This window comes from Xiphophorus maculatus, chromosome 18, assembly GCF_002775205.1.
Source record: "Xiphophorus maculatus strain JP 163 A chromosome 18, X_maculatus-5.0-male, whole genome shotgun sequence".
NCBI classification, from domain to species: domain Eukaryota; kingdom Metazoa; phylum Chordata; class Actinopteri; order Cyprinodontiformes; family Poeciliidae; genus Xiphophorus; species Xiphophorus maculatus.
This window is the reverse complement of record NC_036460.1, coordinates 26,303,829-26,321,471: the sequence shown is the minus strand read 5'-3', so window position 1 is coordinate 26,321,471 and position 17,643 is coordinate 26,303,829. Positions and strand designations below refer to the sequence as shown.

Sequence of the window (17,643 nt, the reverse complement as noted above, 5' to 3'; positions counted from 1 at the left end):
GAAGAGCAACTAAGATCAATATCACACCCTTAATGTTTAATAAAAGACTCCAAACTAATGAATACCGATTGCTTGGACGGCGATTGGACAAAGACAGTTTTAGATTTATTGGTATACGGCAATCAGAAGTCTTTTTTCCCTCATGAACGCAGCATATCTAACGGGGTAATTCATGTTGTAAACAACACACGTTTTGAGTTTAAGTGTTTATTGAAAGAAAAAAAAATTAGAGTTTGTCTTTTGTCATCTGTAAGGCATTTAAAAAGAAAGTTAGAAGAACAGAAACTTGTTCCAAAATTTCAATAGACATAGAAGTCAATTGGAATTGGACAAAATTCAGCAGATTAAAGCCGTAATCAAATACAGAGATAGAAAACTGAAAATGACACACCTCTACTCATAATGTCTGAAAAGGTGCATTCTGAGCAAATAAAGTTTCTCCAGGAAAAAAAAATTTCATTTCTGCATCTGATTTAAACAAAGTTGTTTAGGAAAACCAGTTTATTCTAAGACAGAAATTCAGATTTTAGAGATTAGATGGAAAAGAGCTCGAGCACCTTTATAAAGAAATACTACTAAACCTCAGTTCTTTCATCCCTGGCAAAGAAAGCGATTTAAATGAACTCAAAAAACAAAAATATACATGTTTACTTCTATGTTTTGGATTATTGTTATGTTCCGGGGTTCTGCTAACAACCAACATGCTTCTAATGTTCAAATAACTATTTTAGGTTACTCATTTGATGCTACATAAGTATGCTAACAGCAAACCAAATGGCATTGCATTGAGCTCAATAGCTCATACAACAGTTTGTCGTAGCTGTTATACGAAGTATTATAACAACTGCCTTGTGATATAATATATAAAAATATTAATTTAAAGTTCCAGAAATAACATAAAAATGCAGGTTATTGGATAATCCACTCCAATTAACATTCATTGTCAGCCATCAAGTGGACGTCATCCGAGTGTGAGAATTAGGTCAGTGCTTTGCAAGCCTCATTTAGCAATTGTTAATTGAAGACAAGCTTTCATAGCAAGCAACATGCAACTAAATGTACATTTACATAAAACAGAGCAGTTCTGTCAGTGTCGAGGCGTTACCCAACAGCTGATGAAAAAGCACCTTCTCTTGTACTGCTTTTCAAGTCTTCTGCAACACGTGATTTCATTAATTTACACGCGTTTGTTTGAGGTCAAAGTATTGTTCATAGTAGTTTTTCACAATTCACAAGCTGCACATCTGGATGCATTTAACAGACACTAAACAGGCAGCAAAAAAGGCATACAGTTAATTCAGTGGTTGCACTGATTTTGTTTTTTTTTAATCACTGTAATTTTCAGCCGACTTCACCAACACGCCGCTGTTCCTGAAGAGTTTTCCTTTCTCCTACGTGTTGACTTGTCAAACTGGTGGAACTAATGAGATTATTTACGGCTTGAGCGTTTGGTGTTTCCGTACATGTAAATAGGACGCCGACATTTTTAATGTAATTAGTTACGCCTGTTCCTTTCCTGCTGTGAGGAGTTAAATTGTTTGTACCCAGTTAACGTCTAGTTCACAGCTCACGGCATTCAGAGATTGTCAGCGTCACCTGCAAAAAAAAACGTTCTTTCCTTTTTCTTTCAATTTTTCTAAAAACATTTTTGGCAAACAAAAAAAGGTGTTCAGCCATTTCTAGCTAGGTTTACACTGCAACACTCTCACAGCTGATTGATTAAACAAAACCACTGCAACTGCCTGCTATGTTCCTAGGTCTTTCTGATGCTGCTTGTTCACTAATGTTCTGTAACAAACTTATGAAGCCTTCACAAAACATTTGGATTTATACTCAGATTAAAGGCAAATTCACTTATTTTTACTAAGTGGATGAATTGTAAAGACAAATTGGTTACACTCAATTTTATTTAGGGTAATCAGAGCAAAGACGGCTCAACACAAATCATAATAATGTTTTATCATTTAGCCTCCGCTTCACAACTGTGAGCTACTTTGTGTTGGTCTGTGGCATAAAGTAATAACTAAATATATTGACGTTTGTTTGTCAGAATCTAAAATAAATGTGACAAAAGGCGTGTATGAAATTGTTCAAAAGAGGTAAAGTAAACAGAAAGCAGCTTTCCAAGCTAGACATGACAGACATGAGTCAGTGCAACACATCCCTGTGAACACAGTACTCATAAAAGAAATTTGCATTTACAACAACAATACTTCGGCCTCTCTCTAAGCTCTCCAGCTGCACGCCCACACGGTTGCACAATTTCAGCTGTATTTTGTTCGGCAGGATGCCCTGCGCCCTGCAACGACGCAATTCTTGTCAGTCGCTGTGATGTAATTTAGCTCTGAAATCCACTACGTCTCATTTCTGAACATAATCTGTGGGACGAGGTAATAAAACAAATCCTGTTCACGGTGACCACACCTCTTGTTGCATTGGATTTAACATCGTGGCACGCCTTCGGAGCCCTTTAGGAGTTCAGGCTTTGACAAGCCAGAGCTGCTTTTGAAAGCCAACACATTAAAATCAGGTAGGCAGTTTCTCTGCTTTAGCTAAACTGTGTAAAGAACTTTAAAATATTCCATCTATGGCTGAAACCATTACATTAATTGTGATTAATTGATTATTGAAACTGATTTAGTGATCAAATAATTGTCTATGGACTCTAAAACATGTTATGTGCTAAAATAACAACAAACTCAGAGCAGATATTAGTCCAAAATGGTGCAAAAATATATATGTTAAGATTTTTAAAAAGCCTTCTTTGTTAAATATTTTCAACCCTGAAATCCTCAAGTGGTCTACTTTTAGCTTCAGACACGTTTTACTGAAAAATTACTAATTGCTTGATAAAAAAATTATAATAGTAACAATAAACAGAATAGCCCTACATTGTATTGATGTCAAGTCAAACAGAAAGGGACGAGATTTTCACATGCTGATGGTAGAATTATTATCTTAGCTGCAGATGCATCTTTTGCTACAAATGAACAAGTGTGAACTAAAGCAATGCTATGTTATTGTCTTCTAGGGAATACAGTTTTTATTTTCTTATCCAAAAAAGGAACTGACCTGTCTGCTTGCATTTTAGCAGATCTCAAATACTGTATAAAATAAGTTCAAGTGGTTAAATAAAACAGCTGCAGAGTTGGTCAGTTTTTCTTTCTCTCCCATAACTCGATTAATCATTAGAATAAGCAATAGGGTATACAATAACTATAATTGTGAGCTGCAGCAATTTTCATCCCAGCAATAAAAATTCTGCCACTTTTGCAAAATTGCTTTTATGTTTGCAACATTTTTAAAAAGGAAAAGTAAAAGAAACCTATTATAGTTAAATTGCAGCCTCCAAATATTTCCTTCAGGTTGTCCTGTGTTACTGCAAACACAGTAACATAAAGTAAGCCCATCCTTACCTGGCTCATTATAAGCCACTGAAAATATTGAAACAGACCTTTATGCTCGAGATTCAAATTGAAATTTAGATAGAAAATTGTGCTTTCAAACTACAAATACAACATAAGTTTGTTTTTCGTTCCGTGAATCCTCCAGAGAGGGTAGTAAGCATGCTGCTGAGTTCAGTTACGCTCTAAAAATGTCACTGACAACGTCTACTTTAGGCTTAGCATTCAAACGACCTTTATTAAGGAGAGCCTACCTGCGGTGGTGACTGTCACCACTTCGCTGAATGGGCCCGTGCCCAGTTTGTTTTGAGCCAGCACACTGAACTGGTACTCCGTCCCAGGCTCCAGCCCTGGCACCACCAACCAGGTCTGAGCACCAGAAACTGGCATCGAATGCCAGTCATGAGGACCAAAGTCTGTTCTCTTAGACCTGAGAACAGAAACACAGTCATAAAAGTACGATAAGCGCAGTTGATGTGGTATGTGTTGTTTAAGTTTGTGTTAGTCAGAAAAATTGATTTCTTGAACAACCGTCGAGCCCCAGCTGTCCTGAAGAATACAGTTCACTACCTGTAAACCAAACTTAAAACCCATGTGTCTAAATATTCAGGGAGACGTTTCCTCAGAGCAGCTGAGTGTTAGCTCTTCTTTATAATCACTGTCAGTGCAGAAAGGCGTCTACGTTCTGTCAGATAGCTGCTAACCTTCCAACATGATTAGTTTTCTGTTGCAAACATCGATTAGAAGTAAAAGTAAGAGCACTCACACTGGACCATACCACACAGAGAACGTCTGCTCGAAGCCACCGTCATAGCCTGGTTCCCAGGACACATTAGCAGAGGTCGTAGAGGGCAACACATGGATATTGCCTGGAGCGTGTGGGCTGGTACCTTAGTGGTTGTTTTTTTTTTTGTTTTTTTTGACCCCGCAGAAACAGAGACAAAGTGAGAACCTTTTAAAATATTGCACTTTAAGAATATATGCAATGTTAGTATGATACCCTGGGTTTTTATGGAGATAGGGTCAATATAAATGCTTCAGTTGATTTTTTTTATTATTATTATTATTATTATTATTATTATTGCAGGAACAGATTGGATGATGTGATGCGGTCCGAGATTGCTACCAGCCACAGGTCAAGTTCATCCCACCCACACAACAGCTGTGCAGTGCGGCCCAAAGCCAGCTACTTCTCACTGAGATTAAGGCGAGACCTGAATGTGGTCTGAGGAGCACAGCTGTCAGTGCCGCCCTGCGACCCCGCGTCAGCTGACGGCTGGCCACGTTCAGGCATGCCGCCAGCTGTGCCAGGGAGCGACCAGGCAAACAAACAGCGTGCTTACTGACCCGCTCACTTACTGACCCGCTCACTTACTGACCACGCAGAAAACTACACTCTTGACATTTGGAGTGAAAAGAAAGAGTTGCGTAATAAGCAAACAAAGTTTTTTGATTTATTAATTCTGAAATCTAAAAAGTAACAGACTGGGACCAAGTTTTTAACTTTCGGTCAAAACCTACCGAGCAGCTTCACTTGGTGAGCTAAGATAGCGGTTTGTCAGCTTTGCTCACTTGCTAGCTGAGTGGCACATTATGCTTAGGTCACTAAGCTAGCAGTTAAGTACCAGTTAAAAGTTAAGCTAGCAGTGAAAATATACTAAATTTCTCCTCACTGAGCAAGTAAATTATAACTACGGTAACATCAATCTGTCACAATAAATATATCCGAGACTCACGACAGTTTAAGAGGCATTATACAGCTGAGTAAATACTCATGTCATACTTGGCCACTGTGTCCTGTTAGCCTGGGAGCTAGCTAAGTCATCACTGACTCTTGTCGAATATGTTGCGTATCTTTCTTAAGCTACTCTACATTAACACAACATAAAACAAATATTGTAATGTTGAAGTCTTGTTTGTGGAAGTACAATGTAAGGCTACAATAAGAGGGAAAAATTTACGGTAAAAGACAGTTCTGATTTAGTAATATACGACAAGAGGCCGCAGGAAGGTAAAGGCGTAAAGTCTCAGACTTTAAATTAGTTGTATAAAGCTTTATATAACTCTCTCTCCATAAGCTATACTGATTTACACAGAGAAATAAAAGTATGAGGCTCCCTGTAACGCAGGATTATGTAATAACGTAATAAAAATCAAACTTCAAATGTAATAAAACATCATTGAGACCACAATATGTGACAATCAACAGAAAATGTAATAAAATCCTTCAATTATTTTGCAACACTTTCATCCACATTATGTAACAACCTTAAATTTAGTGTTGATCGTTACAAAATAAGGAGCTACCTCTAGAATACTACTATTGTTATAAAATAAACAACTGAAAACTGTTTGTCTTCTTCCTAACCATTGTACGTCCAATACTTCCAATATAATGATTAGATACTTTGTTGATCGATGTGCGTCTACAACAGTTATGCTGTGGATCCGATACTTTTAAAAATGTAAACTTTGGTCAATAAATGCCAAACTTTTAATCATTTAGTTACCTTTCCAGACTCGTAGCCAGGACCCTCGGTATTAACCTACATGTCGTTCAAGGCAAAACGATTCAAAATGGATTCGTGGATTTCACCTAATTTTGCATCAAGTATTACAGAATGCGCTTTGAATGATGCTTTATTACATTCTAAAACCCAATTTTATTACATTACTACATAATGTAATAAAACATTATGTAGTAATGCGCCATTACTACATAATGTGCCATTATGTAGTAATGGTGCATTATTACTACATGCATAGTATACATACTAGTATGTAGTATGTAGTACATAGACTGTTTAAACTCATGCAAATTCCTTAAGTCACACAACAACGTAGGAGCGCTGTAAACTCAAAGTGGCTTCAAAGATATTTGTGAGCATTCGTGAGGATTTATCAGTACCGATGACTAGAATACGTGTGCTGGCAGTGATGCTTGTGACCACATTGGTGGCTACACACTCCCACTCTCCATGGTCCTCCTTGCTGAGAGACAGAAACTGTAAGCTGCCACTGGGTAGGATGTTGTGTTTACTTCTGCTTGGCTTCCCCACCTTTAATTGACAGGAAAATCACAACAAGTCAAGCAGACGGGAAGGGGTGAAAATAAAACATTTTGGGTAAAGATTATAAACAAGTGAGAACGGATTTGCTTCCAGTAGATACTACGTAGGGGGTGTGTGTTATTCTGCAGCACCTTTCTCCAGGTGATGGTTGGTATATCGGGGTCTCCAGAAGCAGCACAAGGGATTACTAGCTCTCTCCCAGCCTCCTGACGGTACTCCCCCCCAGGTCTCACGTTAAAGTAAGGGGGATCCTTGGTAAACACACACACAAGCACACACACAACTCAGACGTGAGATCAGAAAACCGCAGAAACCGAAGAGAAGACAGTGCATGAAAAATCTGAGCAGAGGTCTACCTTTAGCACCAAAGTGGCAGGGGGGGACATGCCCATGGTACCCAGGGCGTTGTAAGGCACACAGGTGTAGGTGCCCAGGGAGTCTTCTGTGGCCTCTGCCACCCGGATACTTCCATCCGGCATCAGGCTCCAGCCGGGATACTACAAGACAAGGGGAGGAAGGGCATCAGAAAGGCTAGTTTTCATTGGGTGCTCCTGAACTCTCAGGGTCCCATCTAAATGTTTTTGAACTGCGCAAAAAACAAAACAAGATCCTCAAGGTTGACATTGATTTTTAGACCTAATAAAAGAGGATATGGCATTTCTACAATACACACCAACCTTCAACACCGACATATTAGACAACACAGAAAGAGTTGTGTGGAAGTGGGAAGATGTTCCTCAATTTGCTCGATTTTCAGCCGGGTTGGCCAGACCCGGGATCACTCAGTCAGAAACTTAAAACCGGGACCTTTTTTATGAGCTATTATCTAGGAGCCAGCATGTTGTACTAACAACAGCATCTTTCAGAGTGGAAGATGATCCCAATAAAGTCAGAGCAGGCAAAAATTGTTAGGGGCTTTTTAAAACAAAATGTATTTTGCACATCTGTTGGTTTTTTAGACTCCTTCTGAAAACTATTAGCTCGGCTTATGGCTAAAGACACTTTAAAACGTTGCCTAATTGTTTGTTTTAAGTCCGGATGAGTCAGGCCGCTTCTGTTCATAATTCCTTCAAAATATTTAATTGTTCAAGACAGGAAGGGTCTTGTGTAGTAGCAATACGAAGAACGAAGGGCTGTTTTAAGAATCAGGTACATCTAGCACAAAATCAGATATTTTTTCTTCCAAGTATAAACTTGAACTCAGCTTCTGTTTGGTTGGAATAGATCTTATAAAAACGAAATGGATGAAGTATTGAAATAACACATTCTACTTTAAAATTGGGAGACATTTTAGATTTCCATTACATTAACAGAAATATGTGTATTTACCATCATTTAAAATGCAGTCTACTATGTCTTATACTATGATGTAGTCAATTGGGCAGAGTAAGTAATAACATAAATAACCACATGACAGGCATAAGAGTAATATCATTAAAACCCAACTCTGCTGATGATTTTTTTGGGGGGAGGGGGGCGATGGGGGGGGTCTGGGGAGTTATGAGTATAAATAAGCTTGTTGTATTTCAGCTATTTAGGGTTAATTTCCTTCTCTGCTTATTAATTGTTATTCCATAGAGTTGCCACCTAAACGAAGTAGGAAGTGGTTGGACGTTTTTACCGAACAAAAAAAAGAAGCACAATTCTATTGACAAGGCAACAGGTCTTATTTATGTTTGTTCTAAATTGTGTTTTTTAAATTATTATTATTTATTATTATTATTATTATTATTATTATTATTATTATTATTATTATTATTATTATTATTATTATTATTATTATTATTATTCTAAGGGTATTGATATATCATTTTTGACATTGACTTCACTTCTGGAAAATAAAACATTGTTACATTAATAAATATTAGAGCAAAATCTCAATGAGCATTTATGGTGATAGCAAATAAAACAAAACAAAACAAAAAATACAATAAAAACTTCCCGGTAAAATAAAGCAGATAAAGTCCTGGTTGGACTGGAAGCTATTCTTTATTTTAGCTGTAATATCAGGCTGAAGCGTCACAGCTCAGTCACGAGTTGTGACAGAGGTGACCGACCTTTTCCACCCTGAGTGGGTAGCCATCTTTCTCCCACTTCACTGATGTCACGGGTGGGTTGGCGTCCACAGGGCAGCGGATGATTCCTGGCAGTTTCCGTGGGACGTAGATGACCGGGGGCATGTTGATCACTCGAGCCGGGTCTGAACATGAACAACGGCCTTAGTTACACTTCTTAGGACCACTCTAAGTGTAAAACGCGTTCATAAATCACAATCTAAAACCGCTGAAACAAGAAGAAATTATCATGAAGGGATGATGACAATGCGACTATCATTATTGTCTGAAAACTGAAAATTACTGGACTTTTTTCTTGATTTAAAAAAATAATAATTTTCTTTTTAACAAAGATCTTCTGTGCAGGAAACTTGGAGAAGTTATGTTGATGTAAAAAAAAAAAAAAAGCACTCTTTGTTTCGGAAACACTTTGTCCTACCTTCCTAAATTGAATTTGATTTGTGATTTAGACGAAAGACAGAAAATTTGAGGAAAGAGGACACCGTAGTTACTCTTTTTCTGAGCCAAAGAAGGAAGAGAGTGTTTAACTGTGACTGAAGTCTGATTTGTTATCACTAGTTTAATTTCCCTCCATCCACACATGCATAGTGTAGTCCATAAAAATACATTTTCCAATTCGGCAACATGTGTTTTGATGTTGCTGCAGTTAAACACAGACTGGTTATGTGGATAAAAGTGAGACTTGGAGAATCACTGCCTGGCTCATTGATATGAAGTAGGCTTTGTCTGGTGACAGATGTTGGAAGAAATATGCCGTGACAAGCTTTTGTCAGAAGCAGACGTTGCCAACATTGTGAATTGCATGCAGCCTGGGCTTGCAACAAAGAGATTTTAAATCACTCCGTAGAGTGCCGGTGTGTTAGGTTTCCTATTTTTCTCATTAAAAAATCAATTCATCAATTTTAGGTTGTGTTCTGCCTTGAACTGGCTCTTTTTCTTCAACTCTTATTGACTTATTTCTCAGATTAAATCAATTCATTTCAGTCATAGAAATGAATTTAACTGTCAAAAATGGCAAGCCGAAACACAAATATGGAGGAAAGATTAGAAGAAATTATCATATGTGCCCTTTAGTTTGTTCTGAACAGCAACGGCATTTTAACATCTCAGGTCTTCAGGTTTATTATTCTATAGAAGATTACAACATGTGATACATCCATCAGAATTAGCAACTTTTGTGTCTGTTGTTTGGCAACATATACAAAAAAAAATATTTTGGTGATACAAACTCATATTTTTATTTGTTTTAGTAACTTTAATTCTTGACTTTATGCTACATTTCCAAAATGGGTGACATTATGTCCATGAAAAAGTGTCCTGGCATGCGGGGTTGGGGGGACATGAAAGGAGCTCTGAAAGGGGAACTAGCTGCAGTGACGGTTAGATGGCAGCAGGCAGAAGTGTTGGGAGCCGTCCCTGAATTTGCCCGACGTGGGGAAGCGTCACAAGGCCATAAAATGTGCAAAAAAACATGTGTGCACAAAAAAAACATATTTGTTTTTATGTTGCAGTCAGAAAGCGGTTACGCTTTATGAATATTTCTACAACACGTGCCTGAATTTGTCTTTTGAGTCCAGTTCTCTGCTGAAAATGAAAACAAAGGAGGATTCTCGAGCAATCATCTTTGTACAAAGCTCGTTTAGCATCCACTACTCTTTTTTTTTTTTCCCCCTCTCCCTCTCTCTCTTTATGTTGGCTCCATGTTAGGCTGGCGGTTCTATGCTCCCTCCTCTTATGCTGTAACACAATAATCAATTACTGGCAGCAACTTGGGAGTAAATTAGCTCAACGGTAACATAAAGCCTAAAGATTGGCTATCTTTTATATTATTTTTATGTTATTTTCTCATCAGCAGCAGCTTACGGAGAGGGTTTTCATGGTTTCAAACCCTGGGACTAGAGTCAACCAAAATAATAAAAATAAAATGCATAAGGAGAGGGTGGGAGGGGGAAAAAAAAAAAGGCGTCTGAGAATGAGCCCGTCCTGCTTACGCACAAAAGGAGCAGTGAGGGGTAATTCCAGTAGGCGCATGAAAACGACTCCACTGCCTCCATTTGACTGCTGACCTTCAAATTCACAAGGATTCTCCTCGTTTCAGTCACGGAGCAGCCAAAAAACTACAACCTCCACACTGCCGATGCTGCTGCTGCTCCCATCTCCACACACAGCTCGCTCTGCCCCTCCCCCTCCTCCTCCTCCGACTGGTTGCCACGGTAACACTCACACTGAACAGTCAGGTACGCTGAAGCCGACGGCGAGATCCCAAGGCTGTTGCTCGGACTGCAGGTGTACTTCCCGGCATCCTCAGGCTTGACCCGGAATATGATGAGGGTGCCGTCGATGAGGATGCGGACTCGGAGCTTCAGGTCACTGCGAGAGGACGACACATGTTCTGAAACACGGCATGCATCTGTTTCCAACCCCGACCGAGTGCTACGCTGCGTTAAAGAGCCATAAGAGAGCAGCAGAGAGTCGGACAGCAGCCAGAAGGGAGGCGATACGTGGAGAACAGAGTGTACAAAGCCAGAGATTCAAATAAATCTGCCACATGGAACCGCCTTTACAATTTCCTGCTCGATGGCGTTTTGCTCTTAAAGACGCTGTTCATGTGGCGGATATATTCTGTCCTTTCTTTAAAGAAAAAAATCAAGAGCTCTCCGCACAATGAAACTGGCTGTGGCTCTAACTTAAAGTTTTACTTAAACCAAATCCCACTAAAATAAATTGCAAAAAGCTCACTTTGGTTACTTTGTGACTTGAATTTAACTTTAATTATTAACTGAAAATTGAACAACAAATACAGCAAACCAGATTTTACATGTGTTATATTAAAAGAATACATCCTTTTTGTCTCACTTTCTCTCATTAAATCAGATTAAACCTTTCCTGTTCTAGGTTAGCTGGGAATTTTAAAATTAGCCGTATGTTTTAAATAAATGAATGAAATCTATTTTGGGGGATTTTAAGCTTAAATGCATTTTATTCTATAAACTATCTGGGTCATGTTTTAGCTGTTTCTAACTAAGTCACATTTATAGAATGCCTTCCTCACACAATAGATGTGAAATCCGAATATTCTAAGAACCCCGTTCAAAACATCAACTTTGTAACTAATTTGTTGGTACGATAAGGGTCATTAGCTGCGTTTCCATTACAAGTGTGCACAAAAGCCTTGCTAGTACTCTGCTAATGTCGAGGGGAAAAAAAACTATTTTGCAATTGCAGTCTTTCCATTAAACAATAAATACTGTTAAAATCACGTGAATAGGTTTGTTCACCCGCTAGGTCATTAAAAAACCTGCCGCACCAGCATCCGCCTACCACTTCCTGTCGTCTTCTTTGTGGTTTGCAGCAGTAGTAACATGCGGTTGTTGATCACATGACTCCTGTGATGCGAAAAAAGTTCTTCCGTTGAAATACACGACACCCCAACATAAAAAATCTGATCAGCGCAAAAATGTTTTATGGAAATATTTGAGTTTCTTTCAAAAATAGCCGTGTTTCCATTAAGCACATTTATTTTTGGAATTTCAATTTGCGCAATTTTAAGGTCAATGGAGCTATTGTTAATCTGAAGAGCTCATTTGCATCCAAACATCAACATTCTGGCTAGCTTCAATATTTCCATAAAATGCTCTTTCCTCATGGCATCATCTATTTTGTGTAAGTGCACCAGTCCCTCCTTCAGCAAAACTTCAGTCAAAACACATTCAGTCAACATTTTGCCCGTTAACGTTGGATGTTTCCATGACGCCACACAATGAAGCAGTGTCTTTGAGGTGCTGCCTTAAAATACATCCGTGTGTGTCTCCATTTAACTTAAATGATATGAATTTACCTATCAGACACTAACAAAGTCCAGGCTTACCTCATCAGGCTCATCAAGTTGTTCAAAAGCACATTGATCATAGTGGATGTGAACTTCGGAATTTAAAGAAAGTAAAAAAAGAAATTCTCTTTCATTTTGTCATTTAGGAAAGGGAAATAATTTTGGTAAAGCTGACATATTTGACACAAAATCTCTTTTTTACTTATGTAATGTTTGAAACATTTTCAATAAACTGAATTTTATGTTATTTGTTCTAAGCCAAACCCATAAAAATAAAAAAAATCATTGCAGATTTATGCTTGAAAGCAATTGTGTGTGAATCTATGTGATGTGTGTCCTGTTTTTGATAACTTTTGACTAAAAGTTATCAAATAGCTTTTTTGATAATGTTGTTTATGACATTGTTCAATGTTGGGTGAATCAACTGGACAAAATAAAAAAGCCAACCACATTGCTGTGAAGAAATGCTGTGCGTTTCTTCAAGCATATTGTCTGGTAGGATTTTCTTAACCTAACTGTAGAGTCGGGGTCAGACTCTGAATAGGACAACCAATCCTAAATGACTGATCAGTATCGGGGATAAACCATTTGAAACATGACATCCTTAGTGCAGTCTACAACATGAATGTTGTAGAAAACATAAAAAATAACAGTGTGGAGCGTTGGAGCGTTTAAGTAACGGTATAAAGTCAAATAAATGCGGCAATAAGTTGAAGGTCCAATAATGTTAGTTATGTCACAATCACCATGTCATATTTAGAAAAAAAGCTAGCAATCAATATGAACACTTTCAATATTATGTTCATAATTATGTCAAAAGTTGGCTTACGGACTGGACTATAAATGATTTCAAGCAACAACTGTAAATCACAGGAACAGCTTCACACCATTAATTGCTCTCTGACACTTGCGCCCATGCTCCATGATGTCTGTCACCTGTTATACAAACCTTATGTGTGTAATAGCTTAGGTATCAGGTATTATTTGTTTATTTTTGCTTGTACTGTTTTTTATTAGAAAGTTATTACTTGTGTTTAAGAGTTCAGGTTTGTTAGGAATTGACCAAAAACACTTGAAAGCAAGCAAGTTATAGTAACGCCATAAAAAGATAAAACCTTTTTTTCCCTCACTGACATTAAACTGGACCATTTCCTGTTTGACAAAAGCCAGAATAATGATTACTACTTTAAATTCAGAAGTTAACAGATATGTCATTATTCAGTAGACTTACATATGAAACTGTGGTCAAATGTTTTATGTATTTTTATGTTTTTGCATTTGGCTGGCACTTTTAGATAAAGCGACTTTTAATTGGGAGTCAATCCTTAAGTTGATGACATGACCTTGTGAAACGGCTGCAGCTAACGATTATGTTAGTAATCGATTAATCTGATGATTATTTTGACAGTATATTGGCTAAAAAAACATTGCCATGTTCTGGAGTTTTTTTATTTATTTAACCAATTATGCCTTTTTATAAAAACGTACATTAAAAGATGCAAATAAACATCATTAAATTACTTTTTTAAAATAAGAAAATAAGTGTTTTATTAACCAAAATTCAATACCACTGCGTGATTTTACATACTTCAACACGTGTGACTATTTTTTTGGATTCACCAACAACTACTTGGATAGCAAAAGATGCTGAGGAGACTCTTGTTTTTATTACAGAAACTGGAACAGATGGAGCTAAAACTATGTGGTGGATAGAACATATTTCCAGACAGCTTTATCTTATTAAAGATAAAGCTGTCTTTATCTTCAATAGACAGCTGTACAAAAATACAGTTGATTTTTGTACAGTTTTGGCCTAAGCATCGCTCTGAATATGTTGTTCTTTCAGCAAATGGCCTCTTTTAGGCTCTTTATACTCCAGTAAATGATTAATCGATTACTAAATTAGTTGACGATAATTTCAAAAACTGATTCATCACGATGAATCCGATTAATCATCTTTGTGGTGGAGCTCAATGCAGTGACCGGAGGTATGCAGATGTGTTCTTTCAGGCTAAATTAACCAAATGCTGGACCGTCAGCAGAGATTTCACAGGGGGTGACTAAAGACTTCACCAGCAGCTGAATGGTGTGGTGCGTTGGGCAGTGCCTCATTTTTCTTATGTCACAATCGAAGGAGGCAACATGATGCTTAAGGGTCAGCTGATCATCGATCATGACACCAAAGTTTCTAGCTACTTTTGGCAGACCAAAAGACAGAGACTCAGTTTTGAGGTGTATTGTCCGTTTGTGTCTTTTTGTGAGCTTTTCACAACACTTCTGGCTCAAAGCAGAATTGGAGGAATTGATTTATGATGTCACACAAGGAAACTGTTTTAGCTGTGCCCAAAAATACATCCACATGTTTGCCCCTGTTAACTTCAAAAGTTGTGACTCAAGCTGTCAGAAACCTACAAAGCCATGATGTCGTCGTCGGGGCCGTGTCAAACTGTTAGTGGTAGACTTTATGTTGTTTGACTGAAATTATGCTGAATTTCAGTCCAAAAGCTATGAATCTCACAACAATGCAAAACTTGACCATATCACAATGTTTAAAAACTTAAAACAAGCAATGCCTTGACCTGCCTGTGTTTTCCACCAGCACCATCTGCCTCTTAAGACCGGGATGTATTGGATCTGTAAACCATTTTGCATCTTGGTCATGACGACAGAAAGAAAAAGTGAGGTTAAACACAGGGGAGGGCCATAAGAGGTGGCTCAGTGGTGTTTCAGATATTAAAATGTTTTATAAGTTAAAGGGGAGCTACAGCAGATGAGGTAAGTGGGGAAGAAATCTCGACTAACTTCAAAACTGGGAAGAGACGGGCATCCCTTTGCGTCCAGTGAGGGGTGTGGGCTCCATTCGGTTGGATTTAGATGCCCTGAAATTTTTTGCTAATTAAGAAAACTGTATGCAACAAAGTTATCAGCTTGTAATAGTTCGGCCAAAGCTCTTAGGGAATTTTAAATGGTTAGCTACATCTGCCTCTACACATAAAAACAGGGAAATACATATTGCATCTTTGAATGTTTAAGTAAGGAAAAAACTGCTTGTTGGCAAATGACTGAAACTTTCTCTTTTAAGTTTGCTAAAACACAGTAGTGTTGCAACTTCTGCAGATTCCTGAGCTTAGCCGATAACTCAATGTTTCGAAACCAACACACTTGGTGCATATTGAACGCTTTACATGAGAAGAATTTGTGCAAATCCTTGTCTCTAAGGGACAACCTCAGCTTTAAACACACATGATCACTTTATGTCAGGTCACAAAGGTTTCTCCTTTACAATGTTTAGCTGTCTGGCATTGAAACTTCTGCATATACAAAAACAGACTCGTGGCTAACACTGATGACTACAGATGAGAATTTATATATATTTTTTTGTCATGCTACAGTCAAACTTTGATGTACTGTGTTGTGATTTTATTTTATTGGCATACACAAAGTAGTGAATAACTCCAGCTTTAAGAAATGCTAAAAGCTGCAGTATGTCATTTTTATGGAAAATATTTTTGTACACATTTGCTGAAACTCACCATGTCAGGACAGTACGGTATGAGAAGTCGTCTGCCATTTCCCCGTTCTATCTAAAAACAACCTATCAGAGCCAGGAGGCGGGTCTTAGTGCTCGTCAATCACAATCTCGTGTGGTGCTGCTCATCCCTTTTCCACTACAGATTTAGCCCTTCAGCAGATGTTGTTGTGAATGCTAAGGCTAGTTAGCGTAGCCGCGGATGACGGCACATAAACCGTTTTCCTGTAATGGTAAGCTGTTTCTCCACCATTAGCACATTTAGCAGCGGATACATGAGGCTGAGTGACAGCTTAAGACTCGCCTGCGGATTTCACAGTTCATCTGTCTCATAACAAACTGTCACGAGCCAGTGAAGAAATATGTAATAAACATTCATGTTAAAAGCCACATACTGTAGCTTTAAGGAGACCACGTGTGTCAAACTCAAGGCCCGTGGGCCAAATCTAGCTCACCATAGTTTTTTATGTGGCCCTCTAGATTCTAGACTAACCACTAAGTGTGCTGAAATATTATGTTATCAATCAAATCAATGCAGTTTTTATCCATTTACTGCCAAATTATATCCATCAGTCCCTCCAGTTTCTTGAGGATTATTGTAGAAATTCACGCAAAATCAAAAAATCCTCGCACGTTACTGCGCTAATACATAATTGAGAGTTTATTGCAGATTTTTCTCAAAACCTTTCTTACTTGTGCTAAACTACTGCATCAGCCTTACTGGATGTCAGATTATATTCCATGATTACTCTTCACAGCGAGTAATAAAAGTCACATTTACTGTCGTAAATAAGCATAGCTATCACAAATATTTCTGAAATTACTGCCACATTTCTTCCAAAAAGAACCACAAAATCCTGGAGGGACTGAAAAGATGCTGAACATCTTTTAAGAATTCTATTTTTAGGAATTTTAAGAATTCACTGACATTTTAACAGTTTGTGAACATGTTTTATCAATACATTCTAGCCCAACCGGCCCTATAAGAGCATTGGCTTAAAACTAGAATGAGTTTGACACCCCTGTGTGATTGTTGCTGCCTCTCATTTCCGGTCTGGACTTCTACGCTCATGTTCTTTCCTCATGCTCCGTCTCTAAAGCCCTAAAGCTTTCTAGGGCCTGTCGAGGTCTGGGTTATGCTTTATCATCGCTGTGTGAAGCCCACAGATGTCACCAGCCCTGACAGAGTGTGACGCTGCCATCAGAGAGCAATAAGTTGTCGGCATGCTGGTCATTTAAATGTCAAAGTGTCGCCTCCCCCCCTCCCCCCACACAAACAACAGATTTCTGCAGCGACAGTACAGAAGTAAACGTGATCATAACCTTACTTCTTGAAGTAGACGTTGTCCTCTTCCCAAAACCAGGTGTAGGTCAGGTTGCCAGGGTAGGCCTCCGCTTGGCAGGTGAAGAGTGCGTTCTGTGATATGTTTACGGTGACGTTTTCTGGTGGCGAGACGATGTAGGGAGGCCCTGAGGAGGGGAAACAAAAACCCCCCAGAAATTTTAGTCTTCTCTGTAGCATCGACAGCAACCGTTAACAGGTAACTTCCTGCCGCAGCTTTCAAAGACTCTGCCTATAAAGAAGCGCCCTTGCTCTTTTTAATACTGATTCACCATTATTTTTGCCATGTGGCGCATATCAGTAAAACTTTCATTCTATTTTTTTTCTCTCTGTTTTTGGTTTCCAGCGGAGCATCAGCAAAAAATAAGAATAGAATATAGAAGACTCAAACTG

The 17,643-nt window shown here is 38.3% G+C and overlaps 1 protein-coding gene across 6 annotated transcripts in view; it reads right to left on the bottom strand.

Annotated features, from left to right (window-relative positions):
- igsf9b (immunoglobulin superfamily member 9B) overlaps positions 1 to 17,643 on the bottom strand; it is an 81,380-nt gene that overhangs the window by 13,547 nt on the left and 50,190 nt on the right. For all 6 annotated transcript variants that reach the window (XM_023351728.1, XM_023351730.1, XM_023351729.1 and 3 more), the window contains exons 6-13: positions 17,237 to 17,378; positions 10,775 to 10,920; positions 8,533 to 8,675; positions 6,832 to 6,972; positions 6,607 to 6,726; positions 6,313 to 6,463; positions 4,171 to 4,294; positions 3,659 to 3,834 (exon numbers count right to left, since the gene is read on the bottom strand). In XM_023351728.1, coding sequence (XP_023207496.1) covers positions 3,659 to 3,834; positions 4,171 to 4,294; positions 6,313 to 6,463; positions 6,607 to 6,726; positions 6,832 to 6,972; positions 8,533 to 8,675; positions 10,775 to 10,920; positions 17,237 to 17,378 — 1,143 coding nt within the window. The remainder of the gene's footprint in view (positions 1 to 3,658; positions 3,835 to 4,170; positions 4,295 to 6,312; positions 6,464 to 6,606; positions 6,727 to 6,831; positions 6,973 to 8,532; positions 8,676 to 10,774; positions 10,921 to 17,236; positions 17,379 to 17,643) is intronic.